The sequence below is a fragment of the Cryptomeria japonica genome, chromosome 8 (assembly GCF_030272615.1).
Source record: "Cryptomeria japonica chromosome 8, Sugi_1.0, whole genome shotgun sequence".
In the NCBI taxonomy this organism is placed as follows: Eukaryota; Viridiplantae; Streptophyta; class Pinopsida; order Cupressales; family Cupressaceae; genus Cryptomeria; species Cryptomeria japonica.
Window position 1 is genome coordinate 330332804 of NC_081412.1, and position 22914 is coordinate 330355717.

A 22914-nucleotide genomic window follows, 5' to 3' on the forward strand; every position below is an offset into this window, starting at 1 on the left:
AAGTGCAGAATGTCCTTGACACAGGCGCAGAATGTTTGACACAGGCGCATAATGCTTGACACAGGCGCAGAAGTTCCCAGAAAACCCTGCACTACCCTGCTTCTTGGGTTTTTGACCTGCAAATCAACTCAAAAGCACTCAAAAGCATGATTAGGGGGTTAGTTCACGTCAGGTTCACCAATTAATGTAGCTAGGAAATCGGAAATCATCAAAGCAAATATCAATATTAAGCTAGCTCAATCACAAAAGCTCATTGCAATGATCGATCCTAACACACTCAATAGAGACATGAAAGCAAAACATTCAAAACTAAAAACTAAGCAAACCAGATGCAGATTCGAATGTCTCCTTCATGCGGCTCCATTGTCCTTCTTTCTTCTCCAAATAGCCTTTGTTTGTGGATCTCACCTTCAAGTGCATAAACCTAATGTGAAAGCAAGATTGACAATTAGCGCAAGAGTACTCAAAGCGTGATTGATTCGACAAAGTGATTATTAGATCAGGATTGAAGAAATTCATCCAATTTATAGATAAATTGGAGAAATGATCAAATTAGCATGATTCAATTCAAATGGAAATTGCAAATCAATATGACAAATTATGACAAATTATGACAAATTTGCACTTTCTATGCAAAATTGATTGATTGATAATTCATGACAAAATTATGACAACTTTCTATGTCAAAATTGATTGATTGTCAATTATGACAAATTATGACAAATTGAAATGTCATTCCCATGAAATTAGGAGGAAAATAGGAGGAAATTGAAATTAGGAATTAGAGAAATAGAAAATTAGAAAAAGAAGAAAATTAGGAATTAAGAAATTAGAAAAATGAGGAAATAGGAAATTAGTGAATGAATTAATAATTTTTCATTTATTAATTAATTTACAAAGAGGGAATTTAGAAATCGAGGAATTTAGGAAATTAGGAATGATGTGAAATTAGGTAAATTAATTAATAATTTGTCATTTATTAATTAATTCACAAAAAGATGAATAATTAGCCAATTAAATAAACATTTAATTGTGACTCAAAGACCTAGGATAAATAAATAATTTATTTAACCTAGAGAGAGAAATGACAAACATGATTAAATGAATAAATCATAAAACCCTAGAAGATGAATTAGCAATGCAAGGATGACAATTAGGTCTTGACAAAGGATAATCGATATCGATTCGATTTAATCATGATTCTGACTGATAAAGGACCAATGCTGACAAACGATTTGATTGATAAATGCGCCAATTGACGAGGAACAACGACTAAGTGATCCAAATTGACACGATTGAGACAGACAACGGTCGATGACAAATTGATCGGAAAATGACAAAATTGACAAGAGAACAAGGATCGATGACAAAATAGATTGTAAGACGACAAGATTGAAAATGACCACGATCGATGACAAATCGATCGCAAAATGACAAGATCGAACATGACAACGATCGATGACAAATCAATTGCAAAACGACAATATTGAAAATGATAAGGATTGATGACAAATCGATCGCCAGATGGTAAGATTGATAAGAGGACAAAACCCTAATTAGGATTGACGATGTCCAAAATGATGACAAATGAGCACGCACATTGATGCGACAGGATAAGATCGATCAAAATCATGACTGGAGAGTGTTGTCGACAAGACCAAATTTGAGAGCGAGACGAATGAAGAATGTAGAAGAAGGACTTGATGCTCGCAAATGATAAAGACCAAGTGCGTGACATTGGAGAAAATGTTAATGCAACGCAAAAACCTAAAATAAGGCAATGCGCAAATGTTAAAGTATGATTCCGCAAGCGTTGACCATTTTTAGGTGTCTACAATGTGATGTATATTTACATAAATGCATATGCATGGATACATATATAGATAGATAGATAGATACATGCATACATACACACACATATATATGCACATGTATATATGTATATATATGTGTGTGTATCATGCACACACTCACACATACATATATGTCAAACATATAATTGTAATTCAAAGGATGGCGATTTATGACCTTGAGAGAATATCAAATATTTGTCTTCTCTATCATAATATTTAGTGTCACACGGCTTTAAAGATTCTCTAAAAAATTACATGTTATTTTTGTCTAATTTTACACATATAGAGACCAAAATGGTCCAACTTTTTCTATGGAATGTGTCCATTGAATATAACCTTTTGTAGATAACCTTTCAATTTATTCTTTTCATTACTATCTTCACAATATCTCTTTATAAAAAAGAAGTTGTAACCTTCATTTATAGGTGGATGCTTGAAAATTATGTGCAAATGAAGCAAGAATTTACCTACGCAACTCTTATTATATTTTCTTGACTTTATTTCCTCTCATTAACACTAACTAAGCTTCTATTGTCTTCAATGTATACCTTTAAAAGAGCAAGCATATCTTTATGCTGATAATAATCTATATAAACATTTAAATATTAATATAATATTTTTTTTTTCTAAGTCAGTAATTTAATGCTGATAATAATAATAATAATATTCTAGTAAAATGCGTTGCGTTCTGAATGGCAGGTGAGAGGGGGGAAAGAGGATGGTAAGCACCGAGCCCTCAAGTTCCAGCTAAACACAACACACAACATTCCCACATGGATGAATATCATTAATTAAGTCTAATTACCTCTACACACAGGTCAGCTCTCTCTTTGTCAAACATTGGAATTCTGCTTGCTTGCATTGGATTGTTTTTCTGTTCAATGGTGCATAATTCGATCATCCTGTAATGCGTTGCGAGGTATGTAACCAGAATAAAAATTTAGAATTACCTAAAGCGGCAAAATTACCTGCCAAAATATTGGCGGAACGGTGTACATGCACTCCAAGATCTTTGGAATGAATTTCCACCTTACATGTTTGGAAATTTGACCAAATCGGGTGGGCGTTGCTTATAGTTTAGGGCTACACGATCTGCAAAGATTGTAGAGGATGTGCCTTATCGTTGGGTTCTAGCCAAGTGCACGACGATTAGATTTCTGTGATACCCAATTGAATAGTTGTTTTCCTGGAATTTTAAAAGGGTTGCTGAGGAGCCCACAGTTATCTAGGCTGGAAATTGGAATCCTCCGGGACTAATTAAGTCTCTCATAGATTTTGCGTCTCCCAAAATTGTATTTCAGTTATAAGGGTGGGATTTTGAGCGGTGCGTGAGTGTGATGGTGTTTATAGATAGGAGGACTCTGAGTTCGATTTGATGTTGTGGCTACTCTTGCAGCGGTTTTTATGTTCAATAGAGATCAGAGTGGTGAGGACTTGCAGCGTTCTGAATTTGATTCGCGTCTGATACCTTGTTGGATGCACTATGGTTTCTTGCTGTTATTAATGCAAGGAAGAAAGTGAATTGAGATGCTATTGTCAATTGTCGCCAATATGGAATTTGTGTTGGAAAGATTAATAACAATTGGGACGGGTTTGTCTACAGACAATCTCAATGGGTGTCTGCTAGCAATTGTATCCAGTGCTTTTATAGGGGCAAGCTTCATAATCAAGAAAAAGGGCCTGAAACGTGCTGGGGCATCAGGACCTCGAGCAGGTACAGATTGCTTGGCTATTGATGAGGATGAAAATGCATCTAGACATTGGTATTTTTTTGTATGAATCCCAGTGCTCGACTCTCCAATCTTGCTCCACTCTAAAAATGTTTTCTTTCTTCTTTTCAGGTTTAGGTGGCTATACATATTTGCTAGAGCCTCTGTGGTGGATAGGAATGATTACTAGTAAGTTTCGTATATATTTATGTCCTGTGTTGTCATGTAATAATTACTTCTAATTTGAAACCCGCCTCTCACTTAATGTTCCATTGGATTGTTTCATGCATGCTCACTGTAGGCCCAACTATAAAATGTGGATGAAACTCAATGTAGTTCACTTAATAAATGTTCTTATCTATCATGATGTGTTACACTTGCCATCATTTTATTTATTTTAAGGTGTTGCATTGATAACCTGATAACAGTGATTGTGGGAGAGTGTGCGAACTTTGTAGCTTATGTATTTGCCCCAGCTGTTCTTGTCACTCCTTTAGGTGCCTTGAGTATCATTGTCAGGTAAATAATAACATGCACCTTTGTGAATTTGATGACACTATATTGTAAATTCTGATCCTGATAAATGCTAATGATAGCAATGCTTTACACAGTGCTGTATTGGCACACTTTATGTTGAAAGAGACACTGCATAAGATGGGAATGCTAGGCTGTCTTATGTGCATGGTTGGTTCTACAATAATTGTAATTCATGCACCCCAGGAGCGTTCTATTGATTCAGTCACAGAAATTTGGTATCTTGCAACTCGACCTGGTACTTGCCTGCTCCCAGATTTTTATTTGGAGATATCCTCGTTATATGTTTGCTCCTTTTGTATTATATTTATGCTTAGATTACTTGGATATGAGGATAAAGGTGCCACTTCAATTTGAATTATCTGACTTGATCTTATCCTTTCTTTTATCTCCCAGCATTTTTGTGCTACACGGTAGCCGTGATAGCTATAGTTCTGGTTTTAACATTACACTTTGTTCCACGATGCGGACACACAAATGTACTGGTGTATACAGGCATTTGTTCCTTAATGGGCTCTATTACGGTACAAAGATGCTTTCTGCTCTCTTTTTCAAATTCAGTGGTCTTTTCAAGAATTGTGGTGTTGAGAAAGGAAAGGCAAATGCCAACAAACTAAAAGAGTTAATTGATTCTTATTAATTTTGTTTTTGCAGCCTAAATGCTCTTTGATGCCATTCTGCAGGTCATGAGTATAAAGGCCATGGGAATCGCCATAAAACTCACTATAGAGGGAACAAGCCAGCTAGCTTACCCTGCAACATGGTTCTTTACAATGGTGGCAATTACATGTGTGATAATGCAACTCAATTATTTAAACAAGGTTAGTTACAGTTATTCTTTTATCATTTGTCATGGCTAAGAACTGAACTTATTCTTCCCATATTTAACACGTTCAATAGTAAGACATGCCTTTTAGGATATCTGTCTCCTAAAATAACTGTTTTTATTAATCTTTTGAGTGCAGGAAAATATATGGAAGAATTTTTTTTAATATAAATTTTCTAATCAATAGATATTTATCTCTTAAGTGAGAAATACTCATGGTGGAGTTAAATATTAGAAACATTTTTTCTATTTATTTGGCATAGATGAGAGTATGGTAATTGTTGTTGTCCATTCCAACAAGTTTTATAGATGAAATTGGTAAGTTGTCGATTTTATTTGTTATTAATTTGACAATGATATAGTCAGCTTGAAATAGAATAGATTTAAAAATATTCCTTTCTAGAATGCATGCATTCTAGACACATATTCCTTTCTAGAATGCATGCATTCCAGACACCTTGAGTAATGAAAGCACAATCTGCAATGTGACAAAGAAAGAAATTTTGCATTAACACTGGTCAAATTCCAGGATTGCAAATAGTTTTCCTCTTGGGAATCAAGTCATCCATTTTCTAGTGAGAGAAGATGGCTGCAAAAGATTGAAATGTTTCCAGTGGGACTTTGCTTCAATGGTAAGGCTAAATGAATTTATAATTTAATACTGTGCACCGGGGTTTTCTTATAGCTGCTGTTTGCCACACCTGAATGGCATGAGTTCGGTCGTTGAAAAGATAGGATGAAGTCTCAGGCAATAGGTACCTACAGGAATTGACATTTAAGCCAGAGGAAATCCATGCTAAGCAGTGCAGGCCCCAGTGACTGATTTTTTGGAAGCTTGTATGAAAAAGTTGAATATTCCATTTTATTATATGATTTGATCAATCTGAATTTCATTTTTGGCCTTGTTTACACTGCTGATTTTTAATCAGAGTCATAATTTATCCTGAATTATAGGTCTAACCAAATTTGTATCTATTGGAATTTCTTCATTGAGTTGTATGAAAACTTTGAATGGTTCCTGTTTTAAATTACTTAACATATGTTATATGACCAAATTGTTATGATCAAATTTTTCCTGGTGCTTGAGGTGCTGTGATTTTCAGCATCTGAGGATATTAGATGATGCATGCCTAGGATTTTATGAGAAATTTTTCTGTTGCATGTTTTGCTTCTTATGATTGTCCGAAGTTCATATACACAACCATAAATCTATTTTTAATGTCTTAAGAAGTAAGTATGGCTACCTAGCTTATATATGTACTAGACTGGGTAACATATGGAAGCAACTTATTTATTGTGCTTATGGTGGAAGAAATGCTATGAAAAGTAGCTCAATGCTACACCACCCACTAGATACCACAAAGCTCCTCTCCCTAAGATCAGTAACATGGCCAAAGAATTTTAGTTCAACTCATTGTCACGATGCTTATTTTTTTAAATTTGAGTGTTTTTTAAGTTGCCTGTAAATTCTAAACCATCTTAAAATATCCAGTAAGAACATAAGAAAGATGGTTCAGGATTTACTGGATATTTTAAATTTGAGTGTTTTTTAAGTTGTCAAGTTTATGCTGAGTCAAAATTTTTGGTTTGTCAAGTACTCAGTGAGTTTGAGTCCACAAACTATGATTGGGATGAATGATAAAATTACAAATTGTAGCTCCTTATATAGAGAGCTCCAAGTACAAAATCAAGTGTGGGGACATAACAAGTATCATATAGAAAAAAATTATAGCATCAAAAAGATAATTGATACTTAATCATGCATTAATTTTGTTAATGATTAATATATTAATTTCGAAAAGGGCAGACCGAGTCCCACAAATAGAAAAAGCAGAGTAGCCGGATACTCCTTTGTCCCTCCCTAGGTGCGTGTATCTCCATATCTGAAACATATATGAATCTGATACAGCTCGGATACATGTTGGATACCATACCCATGCGCCCAAAAAACCTTGATTTTCCAACCATGCTGGATACTATGTGATTTGATATTTTTAAAATTTGACGTAAATTTTTCCAAATTTAATTTAAAAAAACTTCATTCATGCATTTTTTAATTTTTTTCTGGTATAAAGTATAAACAAAACCTACAACAAATGTGAAAGACAAATGAAATGTTTTTCTATTTAAGCGACCTAATTTTTTGGGTTATCTTCTAATGCAACTCTACTATTTTTGCATATTGTAAATTGTTAAATCAACTTATAATTATTTATGTAGCAATTATGTGTTTATATTGCTTTTGAAGTAATGAAATTCTCTTCTAATAACTTAGAAAATTGTGTTAAACATATGTGTATGCATTTTTATGAATGTTGTATCCAGCCATATCCGTATCCGATACCATATTCGTATTTGTATCTGTATCCATGTCCATGCAACTTTAAAAAATAGCAATTGCAAACAAGGAAAAACCAAGGTCAAAAGGACCCTAGCCACAATCCATCATTAGTACAGAAAAACATATGCAATGACTAAGACAATTATTACTTTTAAGGGACAAATAACAAATGGATCTTCCAAATTATTGGAATCAGATTTTGCTATATCAATGATTTCTTCAATTAGAGAATCGTTGGTTCCTATGAATTGAAAGGTTTCCACCGTAGAGTTCTTGACCATCCAGTGGAATTCATGACCACATGGCAGGAATCATCATTCACACTCACCATATTTTAAATTTCCTTGGATTTCTTTTTACTGCTTTGATAAGTTCAAAACCAATTGATAAAGTCAAAGGAAATGTGGACGAGTGATTCTCTTCACCAGGGCTATGGTGAGTTGTGGTACATGAAAGAGGAATTGGCCTGGTGAGAATAGTCACCAATAAGATCATTTATGCTACTTCTTTCAAAAGTTGGTGGCGAAGAGGTATACCCAATCCCCCCATTTATATCATCAGCAACAACCTGATTTCCCATACCTCTAATTCAGATCTGAGAAGCATGCCTAACAGAAGTATTAGTTTCTGATGATGCTTGATTGGGAGGTGGGAAACGATTCCGTTGAAGAATAAGAATTTGATTTTTGACATGATGAGAATTATCAATAGAGATTTAATTGTTAAACCTGCTTGAGTGTTTCAAAGAGTTTCTGAGAAGAGGAGTAGGGTTGGCATGTCTCCTAGAAGCAAAAGTTATTTGAATTTCCTCTTTGATAGGTGTTGGACAACATGCTATAGAACTATAGAAGCAAAGGGCACCAGTAAGTGAGGGGACATTTAGCTCAATCTCCGTCTCATTATTACTCTCATTGCTCCCATCAGTGCTTCTATGACTGTATTTTGTGGGTATTTGAATAGGTTGGTTGTTTTTGCATCTCTGCTAAAGCAAGTGAGGGATTTGAATATTTTTTGCACTATTGAAAGGGTTTGCTAAAACATTATAAGCTGCTGAAATAGAAGAAAGGCTAAGGAACTAGTCCATATAAAAGGGAAAGAATAAAAAAGGAAGGCATACAAGGAAAAAGAGTGGAGCATTTTATAGAAGAAGGGCTAAGGAACTAGTCCATATGAAGAGAAAGAAGCAAAAAGGAACACATACAAGCAAAAATATAGAGGGGTGCAATTTATGATAAGCTGCTGATATAGAAGGAGAGCTGAAAGGACTGGTCCATATAAAGAGAAGGAAGCAAAAATGAATCATACAAGGGAAAATAGAGTGGAGCAATTTATAGATTTCCATCTGTAAGAGAATATGAATAGGACAATAAACAACTGTAAGCACTAGTGAAGAAGACCAATGAGAGAGGACAAAAGAATGATAAAAGAATGTACGGTCATTTGTAAAAAAGGAGACAAGTGACAGGGAGGTGGAAAAGGCAGACATGGGAGAGTACAAACTACAAGATTAGAGACAAATGTTCTACAAATAAAGAGGACAAAGCTAGGGAATGATGGATAAAAGAAGGGGAAGGGTGACGACAAAGATAATAGGAGAAAGAAAAGATAGAAAAAAGGTAAGGATAGATGGAGAGAAATAACTTTCCAGTACTAAATGTTTGTTGAAAGATCCATATTCCCACTTCTATTAAACAATCTAGATACATTCTCTGTGGAGTGTAATTGTAGTTTTCTGTTTGTTGTTACATCCTACCTGATCATAATGGATTTTTTTCCAAGATCTTTTCATAACTTCATCTTTGATTGCCCCAGTTAGCAATCGCTCTGATTGTAAACTGTTAAGATGGCAAGGCAGTCAATGCTTTTGTTCTCTTCTCTGCAACACTGAGAAAAGCTTATATTCCTAAAATGATACCTCAGATTTAAGGCTTCAATAAAGTTGTTAATTTTCCAACTCTTGCATTCCCTTTATTTCTTCTGCCAATGATTAGTTTTGAGGCTTTATTTATCTCAAGATTTTAAACTCCATATTTGAAGGCAAGTTTAAAACTGACCATTGATCCTTCACCCTTGGTAACATTCATAGTTGGCATGCCAACAAAGCTAGATTTGAATTCCCAAGGATATCACTCTGGGAGGGTGCAGGTTGCTCTTAGAGGCACCAGTAATGTTAACTTTATGCCAACCCTCCTTTTATTAACCTTGTGAATTGCTGAGGTTGAAGTCAATTCTCTTACATACCCACATTAACATTTACGCGCTTTCGTCAATGACATGGATGATACTTTGCAAGACTTCTTTAGTGGGGCAATTCTTATTTTCATTCTAGATTTGCTCAATATAGATTGCCAAGACTAAAGTTCAAAGAGTTCTCAAGGATTCTAAATTAGTCCCAATTTCTCAGCTTAAGAACAAATCAACTATGCTATCAGGGAAGATCCAGTCCATTGCAAAAGACTTGATAACCATAGTACAGATTTCACAAGGATGAAGATAATTAATCGAAAGATGGTTGACTTAATTACTGTACCAATACAGATCACATCTCAATGGGCCTTCAAAGTGAGACTCGTGATCTCTCAGGATCAATTCTCTCATATTCCAAACACTAACAGTTTGCATACTTCCGTCGATGATGAGGATAATGCCTTGCAAGACTTTTTCATTGGTTGGGGTGATACTGATGTTGAAAAATCATTTTTCTTCTTTCATTCTAAATGGCTCAATAAAAATGGCCAAGATCAAAACTCAAACAGAGTTTTCAAGGATTCAAAATTAGTTCTAATTTCTCAGTTTAAAGGCAAAATCAACTGTTCCATTATGGAAAATTCAAATAATTGCAAATGACTTGATTAAACAAATAACTTAATGATGGTTGACTTTCTCATGGTCCTGACATCACTGACATCTTGAGGGGTCTTAAAAGCATTTCTTTTTACAAATTTATTTTGCTAAAGTTTTACCATGAGCTGTGATCTGTTAGAGGACTTTGGCTTTTAGCCAAACTATTGAGCTCCAGATTCTATTTCACAGCTCTGATTTTTGGGTTAATGGTGCTCCCTCTACAAGCATTCAATACCCTTCATTGACTGTATATTTACCTGATCTAGATTGCTGTCTAGTTCTATAAGTTTATCTTGGTCAGACTGCAAGTCTTAAATCGTTGACCTATCCCTTCAACTTTTCCTCCAAACTTTCTGAATGTTGGAACAGCCCAAATTCTTACCTTTCTCTGATTTTGGTTATATTATCACCTCTCTTTACACAACTTCTTGATTTTTGAGCCCAACTGGCTGCAGGCCTCCTACTTAAATGTTTTTAAATTTGAATTGTTGTCAATGGAGAAACCTCTGTGCAGCATCGTTCTAAAAAATAATTGTTTGTCCATTTCTGATAACAAAGAATTCTACATAAAAGGCCAGGAATTGCAAAGATGCGCTCTTCTTTTTTGTCAAAAAATTTCTTGCCATGAAAAATTCCTTTTAATATACTATATTTTCTCTCTTTGATGAACCTTTTAAAGGCAGTCAGAATAAAGAACAAGTGCAGAGGGACTGGCAGAAGAATAGATTGAATGAGTGTAAGGTAACCCACTGAAGAGAAGAGCCATTTGACTTTTCCCACAAGACAACTATTTTCTTTTCATGGAACTTGGGAATCCTGGTTAATTAAGGGGGGAGTGCTTTTTACAACCGAGTAATCTGGTCAAATAATTTTGTTCCCCTACCAAGACATTTGATAAAAAAGACTTTTCATTTCCTTCTGTTGTCCTGAAGCAGACTCATCTTTTCCTAGGATTTTCTTGATCTTATCACTTTCCTATATATGGTTGAGTTGTTAACATTGTATCATACAGAAACTGAGCAGAAGTGTCCAGCACTCCTCTTGAGGTTGGATTGATGCCTTTTATCACGCTGCTTCTGTTTTCTTCTTGGAAAGTTTGGCCCAAAGCTTCAGCCATAATAATGTACAGGTAGGGGAAGAATGTTCCTTGGCGGAGGCCTATATGGAATTGAAAATTCGCTTTTGGAGGTGGTGTAGCACTTGTGTGCCTAATCCCACCATTCCTCAGAGAAACTAGACCAATCAAAAACAAGCTCTAAGAAGCCCCCATCGACCATGCCATAGGCCTTAGAAATATCCAATTTTCCTCATTGGTAGACAGTGAGTGAAGAACTTAATGAATTACAGCCACCTTGTTGAGGATCTGCTTGCCATGAATGAAACCTCCTTGTTCTTGGGAAATGTTTTATGGAAGGAGAGGTTGAAACCGACCTTGTATGGTGGCTAACAAAGGGAGATAGACAGGCCTGCAATTTTTGAAACATCTTTGTGTGTTTTTGACTTACGAATTAGAGCTATAAAGGTGGAATTGAAAGCCTTCAGAATGTTTGGGAACTCTTGGACTCCTCCATCGATGTAGAACCTGTGACTTTACTAATATACCAAAAATACGGAAAGAAGAAAGTTGGAAAGCCATCAGTACCTGGAGTTACTATTACATTTGAGATAAAGAAGGGCACACCTTACCTCCTCAAGGATTGGTGTAATGTCCCTTTTTGCAAAATGCCCTATTTTGCCCTAGATTACAATTCTTAGCTATTAAGGGTGGGTTAGAGAGGGAATACCTTTATCTCTTTAATAGAAAAACCCTGCAAACAAGTTAGGTAATTAACCTTCAAATTATATAATAATTACAAACAACTAACTATGATGATACATAAAATAAAGAATGATTGATTATGATCCAAAAACTATGATTCATAAAATAAAGTAGAAAGACAATAAAGTAAAGAAGGACCAATTATTGATGAAACTTAAATACATTTGCAATTACAAACAACTGTAAATTTAGAGATCAGAATCATAGATCAAAACTAAAGGAATCCCAATCATAGCAAGCTAGGATGGATAACTTGATAGGGTGTCTTAACAACTGTTCTCCCTTACCCAAGCCACACTTAATAGGGTGTCTTAACAACTGTTCTCCCTCAATCAAGCCACCTTCTCCTACTCATATGATCCCGTCTATAACCATGGTGGAGAGGACAAGGATTTCCTCAATAGGGTGTCCTAAGTCTAACCCTCCTAAGCCCAAAGGCAGAGCACCTTCGCCCCCCTTTGGCCTCATGTGGACCCTGCCATACATATGAGGTGGCATGCTTAGAGGTGACCCCAACACTGTTCTCCCTATTGCAATCCTTCATCTCCCAACCATGGCTGATTACAATAATCATATCGAATATATATATATATATATATATATATATATATATATATATATATATATATATATATATAACATCATATTATGTCACATATCCCATGTTAAATAGCCATAAGCAATCACATAGTATGAATTTAAAATGAGCAGATTGGAGATAACATGCAGTATACTATATTGAATAATCATAACAGCGATCTGCTATCAATAGTAGTATGCAGAAAGTATTATCAGATATATGCACAGAAACCTCATACTCTCTCTTTGTCTCAATGATAATTGCAGATTCGATCTTTCCTTTTATTCTCTCTTCTTGAAGGACTGTTCGATGCTTTTCACCCACCTCCATTTGATGCCCTTGATGGAATACATATCCACCTTTAAATAGGATCCGAAGAGATATGCGGTGAAAGGAGAGATGTCTCTTTACATGACCCCTGCCCATAACTCCTCATTCGTACCTCTTTGACTTAACTAATATTAATGTCTACTTATCATTTTCATTGATTAACTATATTTCATTGTTTATCATTATTTTCCTTTCACCATTGATTATTATTTGATTTCCTTTGTGGCTGGGTAATCATGGATATATCCATAATTGCTTTTCCCTTAAAATACATTCATTTCAGTATTGATCGGATGTTTCTACTTTCTAGTTTGATTATGATTATTGATAAAGTCATATTATTAATAACTATAGGGTCAAGAATATATTATATTTGATCAAAGGAAATATGAAGGTTAGGAATGGGGCATGACAGTCTATATTGATAGGACCATGACAGTCCCCATGCATACCACAAAGATGTTACTTCCTGTAACTTGATCGATGGTGATGTCACTGGATTTTTTTGATTCCTTTCCTTTATATCTCTCAATGTGAGGGAGAGGTCATACCTCTTCATTATGTATGCCCTTTGGCAAGAGACATGCCCTTTCCACCATTAGCACCCTTTGAAAGAATGCAACTCTTCATTATATCTGCCCTTTAAAAGGGACACAACCTTTCATGATCAGATCTGCACTTCTTATTTAAATCAGACCTGCACTTTTGATTCTCAAATTATCCTTCTCAAATGAGGTATTCTTCTCCCTTTTATATCTCATGTTTGAGAGAGTCACAACTTTTCATTCCATGTCTTTTGACCATTCATTAACTTAATTAAATTTAAATTCTATTTAATTATGTTCTTTTATATTTTAATTTTAATTTTATTTTTATTCTTGTGAATTTTAATTTTATTATTATTATTTGCCATTAAATTCTATTTCAAAGTGTGGACATTACAATTGGTCACATCAGTTAGAGGATTTGAGAAAGAGAGGTCAGCTGAGGAACAGTGAAGAGGAAAACTTTAAGGTTGCATTGCTTGAGAAAGCAAACCCTTAAAAAGCAATCTACTTTCCTTCCTATCTCCATATGAGATTCTAGAAACTCTACCCTCGCAAACTCCAAATGAATGATCTTGTTTTCTTGGTGCCTTACTTGTTTCCTATGGTGAAGAAACCTAGTGTTTGGTCCCCTTCTTGGAACCACTTGATTCACAACTTTGGTTACTGTTGTTATTTTATGACACCCTTGGTCCATCAATAAGAACCGATCAGAGATACGATCCATCGACCAATGCTGCCCTAGTTGACCAAGGACTAAGCAGAAGAATCATGAAGTAGGAAGTGTTGCCTTGCCGAAGGAGGTCCTTCCCCTGGCCTTTTCCTCTTTCCCCGGAACTCCGGAACCCTGAGGTTTCGAGGTTCTTCCCCTTTGCCTTCTCCTTCTCCGGAACTCCGGAACCTCGAGGTTCCGAAGTTACTTCCCTTTGCTGCCTCTCCCTTCTTTTCCAGGAACTTTGGAACCTCGAGGTTCTGAAATTCCTCTCTTTCTTTCTCTTTCTCTTCAGTTCCCCGGGACTCTGGAACCCCGAGGTTCCGAAGTTCCTTTCTTTTCTTCTTCCCTTCCCTGGAACTCCGGAACCCCGAGGTTCCGAAGTTCCCTCCTTTTCTTCTCCCTCTTCCCTAGAACTCCGGAACCCCGAGGTTTCGAAGTTCCTTCCTTAGCCTTCCTTTCTTCTCTCCGAAACTTCGGAACCCTGAGGTTCCAAAGTTCCTTCCTTCCTTGCCTTTTCTCTCTAGTTCCCCCCGGAACTCCAGAACCCCGAGATTCCGAAGTTCCTTCCCTTTGCCCCTTTTTCTAGTTCTCCGGAACTCCGAAACCCCAAGGTTCTGAAGTTCCCTGCTGCTCTCCTTTCTCCTTCCCGGGACCCCGGAACTCCGAGGTTCCGAAGTTCTTTCCTTGTCTTCCCCACCTTAGGAACCCGAGTTTCCGAAGTCCTCGGACTTCCTTCTGACTGACGACACTTGTGGATGGCGTGATCGACACTCAAAGATTTAAATGCTCTGACAGTTTTGGTGACTTATGCACCTTCTTTTGCGGAGCCACAAGGGTGCATTTAATGTTTTTGGCAGGATTTCCATCAAGGGAGGTACGAGGCCATGCTTGGTGACTTGTGTCATGACTGCATATTCTGACTTTGGAAGGCTAGTCAATCCACCTTCTCAGGATTGCCTTTTGTGGTATGGCTAGGTTGCTTGCATGTACAAGTCAAGTGCATGCACTTCCCTGCACTTCCAGACTGACATACAGGGGTCATGATCACTCTTGTAACCATTTTTCTATATAAAGGCTGTTAAGCCTCATTGTAAGAGGTTCTCTCCCTGCTACCTTGAGCTTTCCTATGCTCTTTCTCTTCTCTTGAAAACTTGTAATTATTTTTGCATTTCTACAACTGTAAGTTTGGCCTTTGGCCTTTGAATGAATTGAAATTACATTCTTGCCTTCCTTCAACTTATGCATGCTATGTATGTTTCCTTACCTTCATCATAAGTGTATGTTTTGTGGCTCTTCTCTCCCTATATGCTGTGTTAACTTGTTTTTCTAAGTGTGACTTGTGGGAATCCTTCTCCCCTCTTGACACTTAGCAAATTCTAACCTCCATACATGCGTTTGGGTCACTCATGCAACTGAAGTTTGTGCATCTCTTGGGTATTTCAGTTGATTCCTTGTGCCATTTTGGGTGGGGAGAGGAACAATCTCTTATCTTGGTGCATCACCTTCTTTGATTTTAAGCATTCTCTCTTCCCTTTACCTCTGCAATTTGTTTGGATAGGCTTAGGAGTTATTTTTGAAGTGTTGAGTTGGTTCAACACCTGCACCTGGATTGAGAAGGAAGCCGGCCTTCTCCGGAGATTCAACCCTTTGCGCAAGGTCCCACACTTCGGGGTTGTCTCCATGTTTCACAAGGTTGCTGAGTTGATAGCTCAGCAAGGGTGTGAGCTTTTGTGATAACAGTTACAAAAAACTCCTTTCCTATAAATGTTATTTAGATGATCTAATTCTTCAACAGCAACTAATTTTATGTTGAGATAATCCCTTTGAATTGTTTCTTGAATATCTTTTAATTTTTTCTTTTGCCTGGACTTTGCTAGGAAAGATGCTCTTGAAATTTAACTTCGGCCATATCCCTGACATTTGCCTGTTCCAAGATGACCTTTTAAGCCACCAATCATGAGTAAGGATTATCAAAACTTGGGTGTTCCAACCATATTTTTGGGAATCCGAATGAGCTCAATGAGCTAAAATTTGGGCTCACAACTTAGGTGAGCCAATGACAAATTGCGAATGGTCCAAGCCTCTAGCCTATAAGATCTGAGACTTGATTAAATTTTGCTCTATTCAGCTTGCCTTTCTAGAAACTGATCAAACTTTTCAATTTTATGCTCTTTTATGCTTTCTTCTATTGTGCATATGAAGTAACGGGAACATGGCTTGGTATCCCACAATTCTAGGCTGGAATAAAATTTAACGAATCCAAGCAGCTAGAGTTCTTCCAATTCCTCCTTTGTCCTTGGTCTCCAAGACAATGTTGCAGCCTTATCCAATAAGCCTTTTTTTTCCCAATCTCATTCGCTTGTTGCTCTCCAACTCTTTCAGAGTCTCTCTTATGCAAAAAGATTGATTTCTTTGGTTTAGGCAGGTGGTGTGATCATTAGAGGAATCCATTGTTATACCTCTCATCTGATCAGGATTCCATAGAATTGACTAATTCCCTGATTGCCCCTCTGCAGTGTCCCTACACGGTTACCTTTTATTCTAAATCTGGAGTTATTTTGATCTACAAGAACTTGGGAAAGTCAAGTTTCTTGTAATAACAAAATGTTAGGGCTTTTTTTTCAATTACATATTTTATCATTTGTTCTTTAGTCTAAGCATGCTTGACCTTATCTTCTAGGCTATAATCTTCATTGTTTATAAAAGCATGATATTGTTTTTTTATATGTACTAGTTCTTGTAGCCCCTCATGGATGTTGGTTCTGATTGCGCCGAGCTCCCCAAGGTCTTCCTTTAATTTATTTTTATATATCTTGTGGCTCTCTGGGTTGTCTCATAAGTCGTCTGCTGATTCTAATTCTCTGTTCTTATTCTATAGTGAGGCTAAACTATTGTTACCTTCTAGCCTAGATTTGTTTGTTTCTTTCTCTTCTTATAAGATCTCTTCAATGACCTCCTTTTCTTACCATCGTTTTTTACCTTTCCCTGGAGATCCTTTAACTCTCCACTGATATCGTTTCCTTTATTTTGTTCCTGCTTGGTAAATTGTCCCACTTTCAAAATTACATGTTTCTTATTGGGCTTCTAAAATGCATCACCTTCTCCTTTCTTTGGTTCCACTGGACGTGTTTTTGGTTGTGTTTTTGACAGCATTAGGCATTGCTCCTGAGTGTGGTGTACAAATTCATGACAACTTCTGCAGCAGAAAGGTGTGCATTCCTAGTCAGTTGGCTGTATCCATTCCAAATTTCCAGCCTTTAGAGCTGGAAGAGGTTGAACCAGCTCCAATTCCATGCATATTCTAGCATGTTTGTGTGTATCTCTTCTGCCAATATTCTTTAAGGGCAGGTTTAACCCCTCATAATGTCTGCTACCATTTTGAAGACGTAATCAAACCAGAGTTCAAAAAGGAAGGCATACAATTGGAATCATACAAGTGTTTAAAGGGCATTTCCTCTGTGGGCTGGAAGCGAGTATGATGTCATTGCTTCATGAAAAGTATGATATTTTTGTAAAATCAAGGACCTTAGAATTTTTTTACACAATTTATATTATTAGCATAGGTAACTATGAAATTTCTTCTTGGACAACTATCAGGTCTCATAATCCCAGAAAGCTCTCCGATGCATCATGGTCCATGAGTACAGATTCTCAACTAATAGCTGCATTTTAATGTTGGCATATTGGCATAACTGATAATGTGAATAGATATTGGCATAACTGTTGATGATATTGATGAACCGGTATAAGGACTGTTGGTGATGATATAGTTGAGATGTTGTTTGATGACTTGATGATTAGTTTGTGTTGTCATTGATGGCAACTATGGTTACATTGTTCTATCATGTTATCTAAGTCGTCTATGATTGACCGGAAAGCTATGGAATGGATTTGACAGTTAACTGGCAAATAGGACTTTAACCGGTAAATGTGAAACTGTGTTATGCTTAAGTAATTGGATCTAGAGATTGTTGAAGAATTTGGTGTTGCGGTTTGGAATGTGTTTGTAACATTGTAATGAGGTTATGACCGGAACCGCATCATGTTTTGGCTACCGGAACTCATGTTTGTGATTGACTGATGTATTTTCTGTAGGGTTTTAGTAGGGTTTAAGAACTGGTATTCAAATCTTATAACCGGTAATGATTTTGAGTTCGGTGGTGTATTACATTATGTTTGTAAGATGGTGATGACGTGGCTGAATCCGCGTGAAGTGTTAAAATGTTGTTTTGGCGTGATTAAAGATGGAATCTCTTGGGAAACAGTGAAGAACATAGAAGAATGTTCTAAGGGCTTGATTTCTTATTAGATCGAAGTGTGGTGGTGATTTATGATCATTCAACGGCTGTAATTGATTTGTAATTTGTTGTAATGATCCATATGATGATCTGTAATGATTTGTAAAGATCTGTGATGATCTATGATGTAAATCTTAGTATGAGGTTAGGGTTTTGTAACCAACTAAGTTGTAAAGTCTATTTAGGGTAAGTCTGTAATGATTTACTGTATCGGTGATCAAAAGAAGAGTGTGTGGCCGAACCAGTGTGTGTGTCTGCAGAAGCAGATTGGAGCAGAAAAGGATCTGTACAAGCAAGCAGAGAGTGCTATTTTTAGATCATACATCTGTTGTTCCCTAATAGTTGCAGCAGACTCAAAATCCCTTAACTAGGTAGATCCTGACAGGCCTGATTGTATAAATCCCTTCACCGGGTGATTCATTAGCTTGGGTTCTAAATCCTTTCACAAGGTTACTCCTAACAGAGTAAAGCTCCTAACAGGGCTGAGGTAAATCCCTTAACCGGGGGACTCATAACAGGGTCTGCTCCTAACCGGGCATAATTGTAAGCTCCTAACCGAGCTAGGCTCCTAACAGGGTGCATTCTGAAAGAGTGCAAAATCTTGTGGGTACCAATTCCCACCGTGGTTTTTTCCATTTGGGTTTCCATGTGAAAATCCTGGTGTTCATATGGTGATTGATTTGTGTTTGTGTTAAGTTGATATCTTTCTATTGCATGCATGATATGGAACACTTTAATGAGCAGTTTGATAAATCTGATTAGTAGATTGATTTCAGTGGCTACCGGTACTGGTTATGATCTGTTTTGGTGAAGTATTGATCAGTTTGGTTTAAGATTTCAGTTTGTTGTTAATATTGATTCACCCCACCTCTTAGTATTAACCGGATCCTCTAAATAACATTTAACAGAGATGCGTAGAAGCTCCCTCATGGCTAGTTTTTCTTTTCTTTTGTATGTTTCATATATATATATATATATATCAAAACTATTTTGGTTATGACTTTCATTTTTTTTTTAAATTTAGAAAAAGGTGAGGAATGGCTGAACAGAAAAGAATGCTGCTCAAAGAACAAGACACTGGGGCCACTTGTTGTGTATCTACTAGGTACACATAGTAAATATGTGCATATTTACTCACTGAAGTGTAGAAGAGGCTATAGGATCAGATTGTCCAGTAATACAGATAGGCAAGATAGATTACATAACGAGTCAAGTGACATGAACAATGTGATCTATGTCTGAGGTGAGAGGTCGCATAGTTAGGCACATAACTGTTCAGCTTCAGCTTTCTCCCTCATATGAATCGCCCCATTTTTGAGGGTAAACAGAATAAAAATATTAGTGTTTCCTAAATAATTTTATTCAGAGGTTGATGGTGAAATAGATCTATCTGTCTTAATGGCAATCATCATTCCTGATTATATTTCTGACTTAACCCATTCTCTGTTGTAGGCTCTCGACACTTTCAACACTGCAGTGGTTTCTCCCATCTATTATGTGATGTTCACAACACTGACAATTGTTGCAAGTGTTATCATGTTTAAGGTATGCGTGGGCTCCTTGAATAAAAGAAGGATTGACTTTTCAAAAGAAGTTTCTGGTCACTTGTTGCTTTTTGGATATGTTTTTGGCTTCTCAAAAGGAGTTTATTATTACGTGTTGCTTTTGTATTTACATTCATTTTTACTTGCAGGACTGGGATGGTCAGAGCGCAAGTGACATAGTTTCAGAGATTTGTGGTTTCATCACTGTTCTTTCAGGGACAATCATATTGCATGTTACAAAAGATTCTGACAAAACTACTTCAACAAGTATATATTCCTTTCTATTATGTTAATCATAAGCAAAATCTGATAAAAAATGTGTTGCCTGTTTGGAACGTTATAAGCAAGCAGTGGCAGCAAACATCAATGACCTTTAATGTTTTTATTTATGTGACAAGTTTTTGGCATTCTGATCACCCTGCAGGCATCTATACACCACTAACACATTCATCTACATGTCACTGCCAAGGAAATGGGGAGTTGATTAAGGACATGGAAGAGGACAGTTCAAGCAAAGAAGAGATTACTTTCTTAAGACAAGATTTATTTTGCTAGCTGACATCAGATTTTTGTGAGTTTGGATTAAATTAAACATGGAGGTTACCCTGGATCAAGTTGTATCTGTACAATTAGTCTGCACTCCGGGCCGTAAGTGTATTTGGTTATATCAAGTGACGCTGCAAACACAGCATCTTTTCCTGCTGTTTTCAGGTTACAAACTTTTCACAGGCTGTATAAAATGAAAGATTTCAATTTGTTTGATCTGCTGATTTTTACAAAAAGAATTGAATCGAAGCACCTGCATATATGTACTTTATTGCAGTGGAGTAAAAAAGTTAGCCAGATATGCCCACATTCAGCAATGAGAGGTTGTTCCAGTTTTGCCCTCTCACAGTCTGCAATCCTTGGGAGGACTGACGTAGGCCTTGTAAATTTATAAGTTATCTTAGTAATATTCAAACCAATTTATTTACGAAGTTCCTTGAATTTATCTGAGCAAGTATCTACAGTGTCATCATGTGCTTCATGTATCATCATTTGCTATCTTCCGCATTACAAAATCCTTCAGTTGGAAATGAGGGTTTCAAGCATAAAAATTGTGAAAAGGAATGATAATTACAAGTTCCAACAGGCACAGAGTCTATTATTTGGACTTCTAACCTCGTCAAAAGAGATCTCATCTTTAGCTTTCTACAGTCAAATAAGGGAAGTGGAAACTATTGTAGCCGAGTGAGGTGTATTTGTTCCTTCAGTTACTTATTTAGTTTGTTAAAATGTTCTGTGGTAATTAGTTTAAGCCTTGATAATTAGATATGCCACTTTGTTGTATTGTGGATTACATTGTAAATCTATCTTGTAACCTTATTCCATTCTTCCGGCAGCCAGATGGCATGTGACTGGTGTATGGGAGCTGAATTGCAAAATCTTTTATTTGTTTAACGCACATATTTGAGCCAAAAATTGTGCTTTTGCTCTTGTTCCTGTGTCCGGATACAATCTTGATTTATATCATTACACTTTAGTAGCACCTCCTTATTTCTTGTGCGTTGTCTTTTTTAATCCAGGTTGCATTGTGACTAGTAAACTGTAAGAAACAGGTACCATGACTCAATTTCATACTTATATAAAAATGAAAGTCTTACACAACTTTAGTCTTTTATTTATTTTGAAATTATCAAAGGTTCAACATTCGTGAGTTTTTTTGTAGTAATTGTGAAAAGAGGTCAACTGAAAGTCCTTTTAAAAAGGTCTTAATTAGTCGTTTGAACTGTCTCTCATGACTTTCTGGTAAACTAACTAATAGTAAACATGTTTCTTAGTCTTTGCGTTTTATAATATGACAAGATGCATTTTATCAAGAGATTGTTTCTGTTTGTAATGCAATTTTCAAACAAGTTAGGCACCAATTTTTCATCAGCTTAAGTTGGTATCATTGTAAAATAAGATAACCTTATAAGATAATGATAAATATGAAATCTAAATTACACAAAACTTCTATGTTGAAATTTTGTTGATTATGTTAACTAAATACAAAATTTTGTACCATACAAATGGAAACTTTTAGTAGAAGGAAAACAAACCTAGAAGCTGTTCAGACTAAACCTTAATTATATAAATACTAATAGATACAAAAATAGCATCAACCCGAAAAATGATTGCATAAAAGCTCTTCAATGAGCTGCAGTTTCTTATGTCAAAATAGGCAAAATTTGTAAATTTATTGTTATAAGGATACAAATTCAATTGATGTTAATATTAATGATCTTGCCCTCTCCTCTGATCTACAAGGGAACTGGACTTGCTTGTGAGTAAATAGGCAAGAATTGTTGCAGATAGGCTGTTTACTAAGAAATAAGAATTATCTAATTTGCCATCTGGAAGATTTTGTAATTGTAATGAGAAGTTGATCCACGACTGTTAAATAATAGAGAATTCGTATACCGTTTATGATGTGTATATTGCGATTACTATGGAGAATGTTCGGTAAAACCTATGGATAACAGTGAAAATTGAATTCGTCTTCAAGTAAAACATGTTTAAAGAAAGTTAATGAATACTTATACAAGAAACACTAATTGGTGAGTCTAATTTAACATGTTGTAGAATTTACATAGAAAGCCATCAGTGCTTGGTGATTAAGGTCATTTTTTAGCTTCAACAGAGTCATATAGGGCATTCCGGCCATACATTTCACAAAAGGAGAGCACTTGGAGGTGTAAGTCGGGGTAGGCTGCTTGAAATGTTCCTTAGATAATAATGGAAATAAAACATTTTGAATATCACTTGGACTAACAACCAAAGGACAGCTTTCATTGGTTATCGGAAGTTAGATAAGGAAGAGTGTTCCAGACGGATCATCAAACCAAATTTTTACAGTACGACAATCAATATATCTCGAAGCAACAAATTTTATTCAGATATTTGTGAAGTTTGGTTTTTGAGATATTTAAAAGAGAGGTTCCAAGTTTCAAAAAA

The 22914-nt window shown here is 36.1% G+C and overlaps 1 protein-coding gene across 4 annotated transcripts; it reads left to right on the plus strand.

The window, feature by feature from the left end:
• Positions 1 to 2530: 2530 nt before the first annotated feature.
• LOC131061519 (probable magnesium transporter NIPA6) lies at positions 2531 to 21415 on the plus strand. Of its 4 annotated transcripts, none has more exons than XM_057995248.2 (10): positions 2532 to 2670; positions 3457 to 3567; positions 3695 to 3751; positions 3991 to 4081; positions 4174 to 4334; positions 4493 to 4620; positions 4780 to 4917; positions 19847 to 19939; positions 20088 to 20205; positions 20363 to 21415. In XM_057995248.2, the coding sequence occupies exons 3-10, from the start codon at positions 3742 to 3744 to the stop codon at positions 20491 to 20493; spliced, it is 870 nt and encodes a 289-aa protein (XP_057851231.1). In that variant the 5' UTR covers positions 2532 to 2670; positions 3457 to 3567; positions 3695 to 3741; the 3' UTR covers positions 20494 to 21415. The 4 variants fall into 4 exon arrangements, 2 of the variants coding, with proteins under 2 accessions (XP_057851231.1, XP_057851230.1); XM_057995247.2 differs by having other exon boundaries at positions 2534 to 2670; positions 3250 to 3567; XR_009110546.2 differs by having other exon boundaries at positions 2536 to 3567; positions 20363 to 20649; positions 20762 to 21415.
• The last annotated feature ends 1499 nt before the right edge of the window (positions 21416 to 22914 follow it).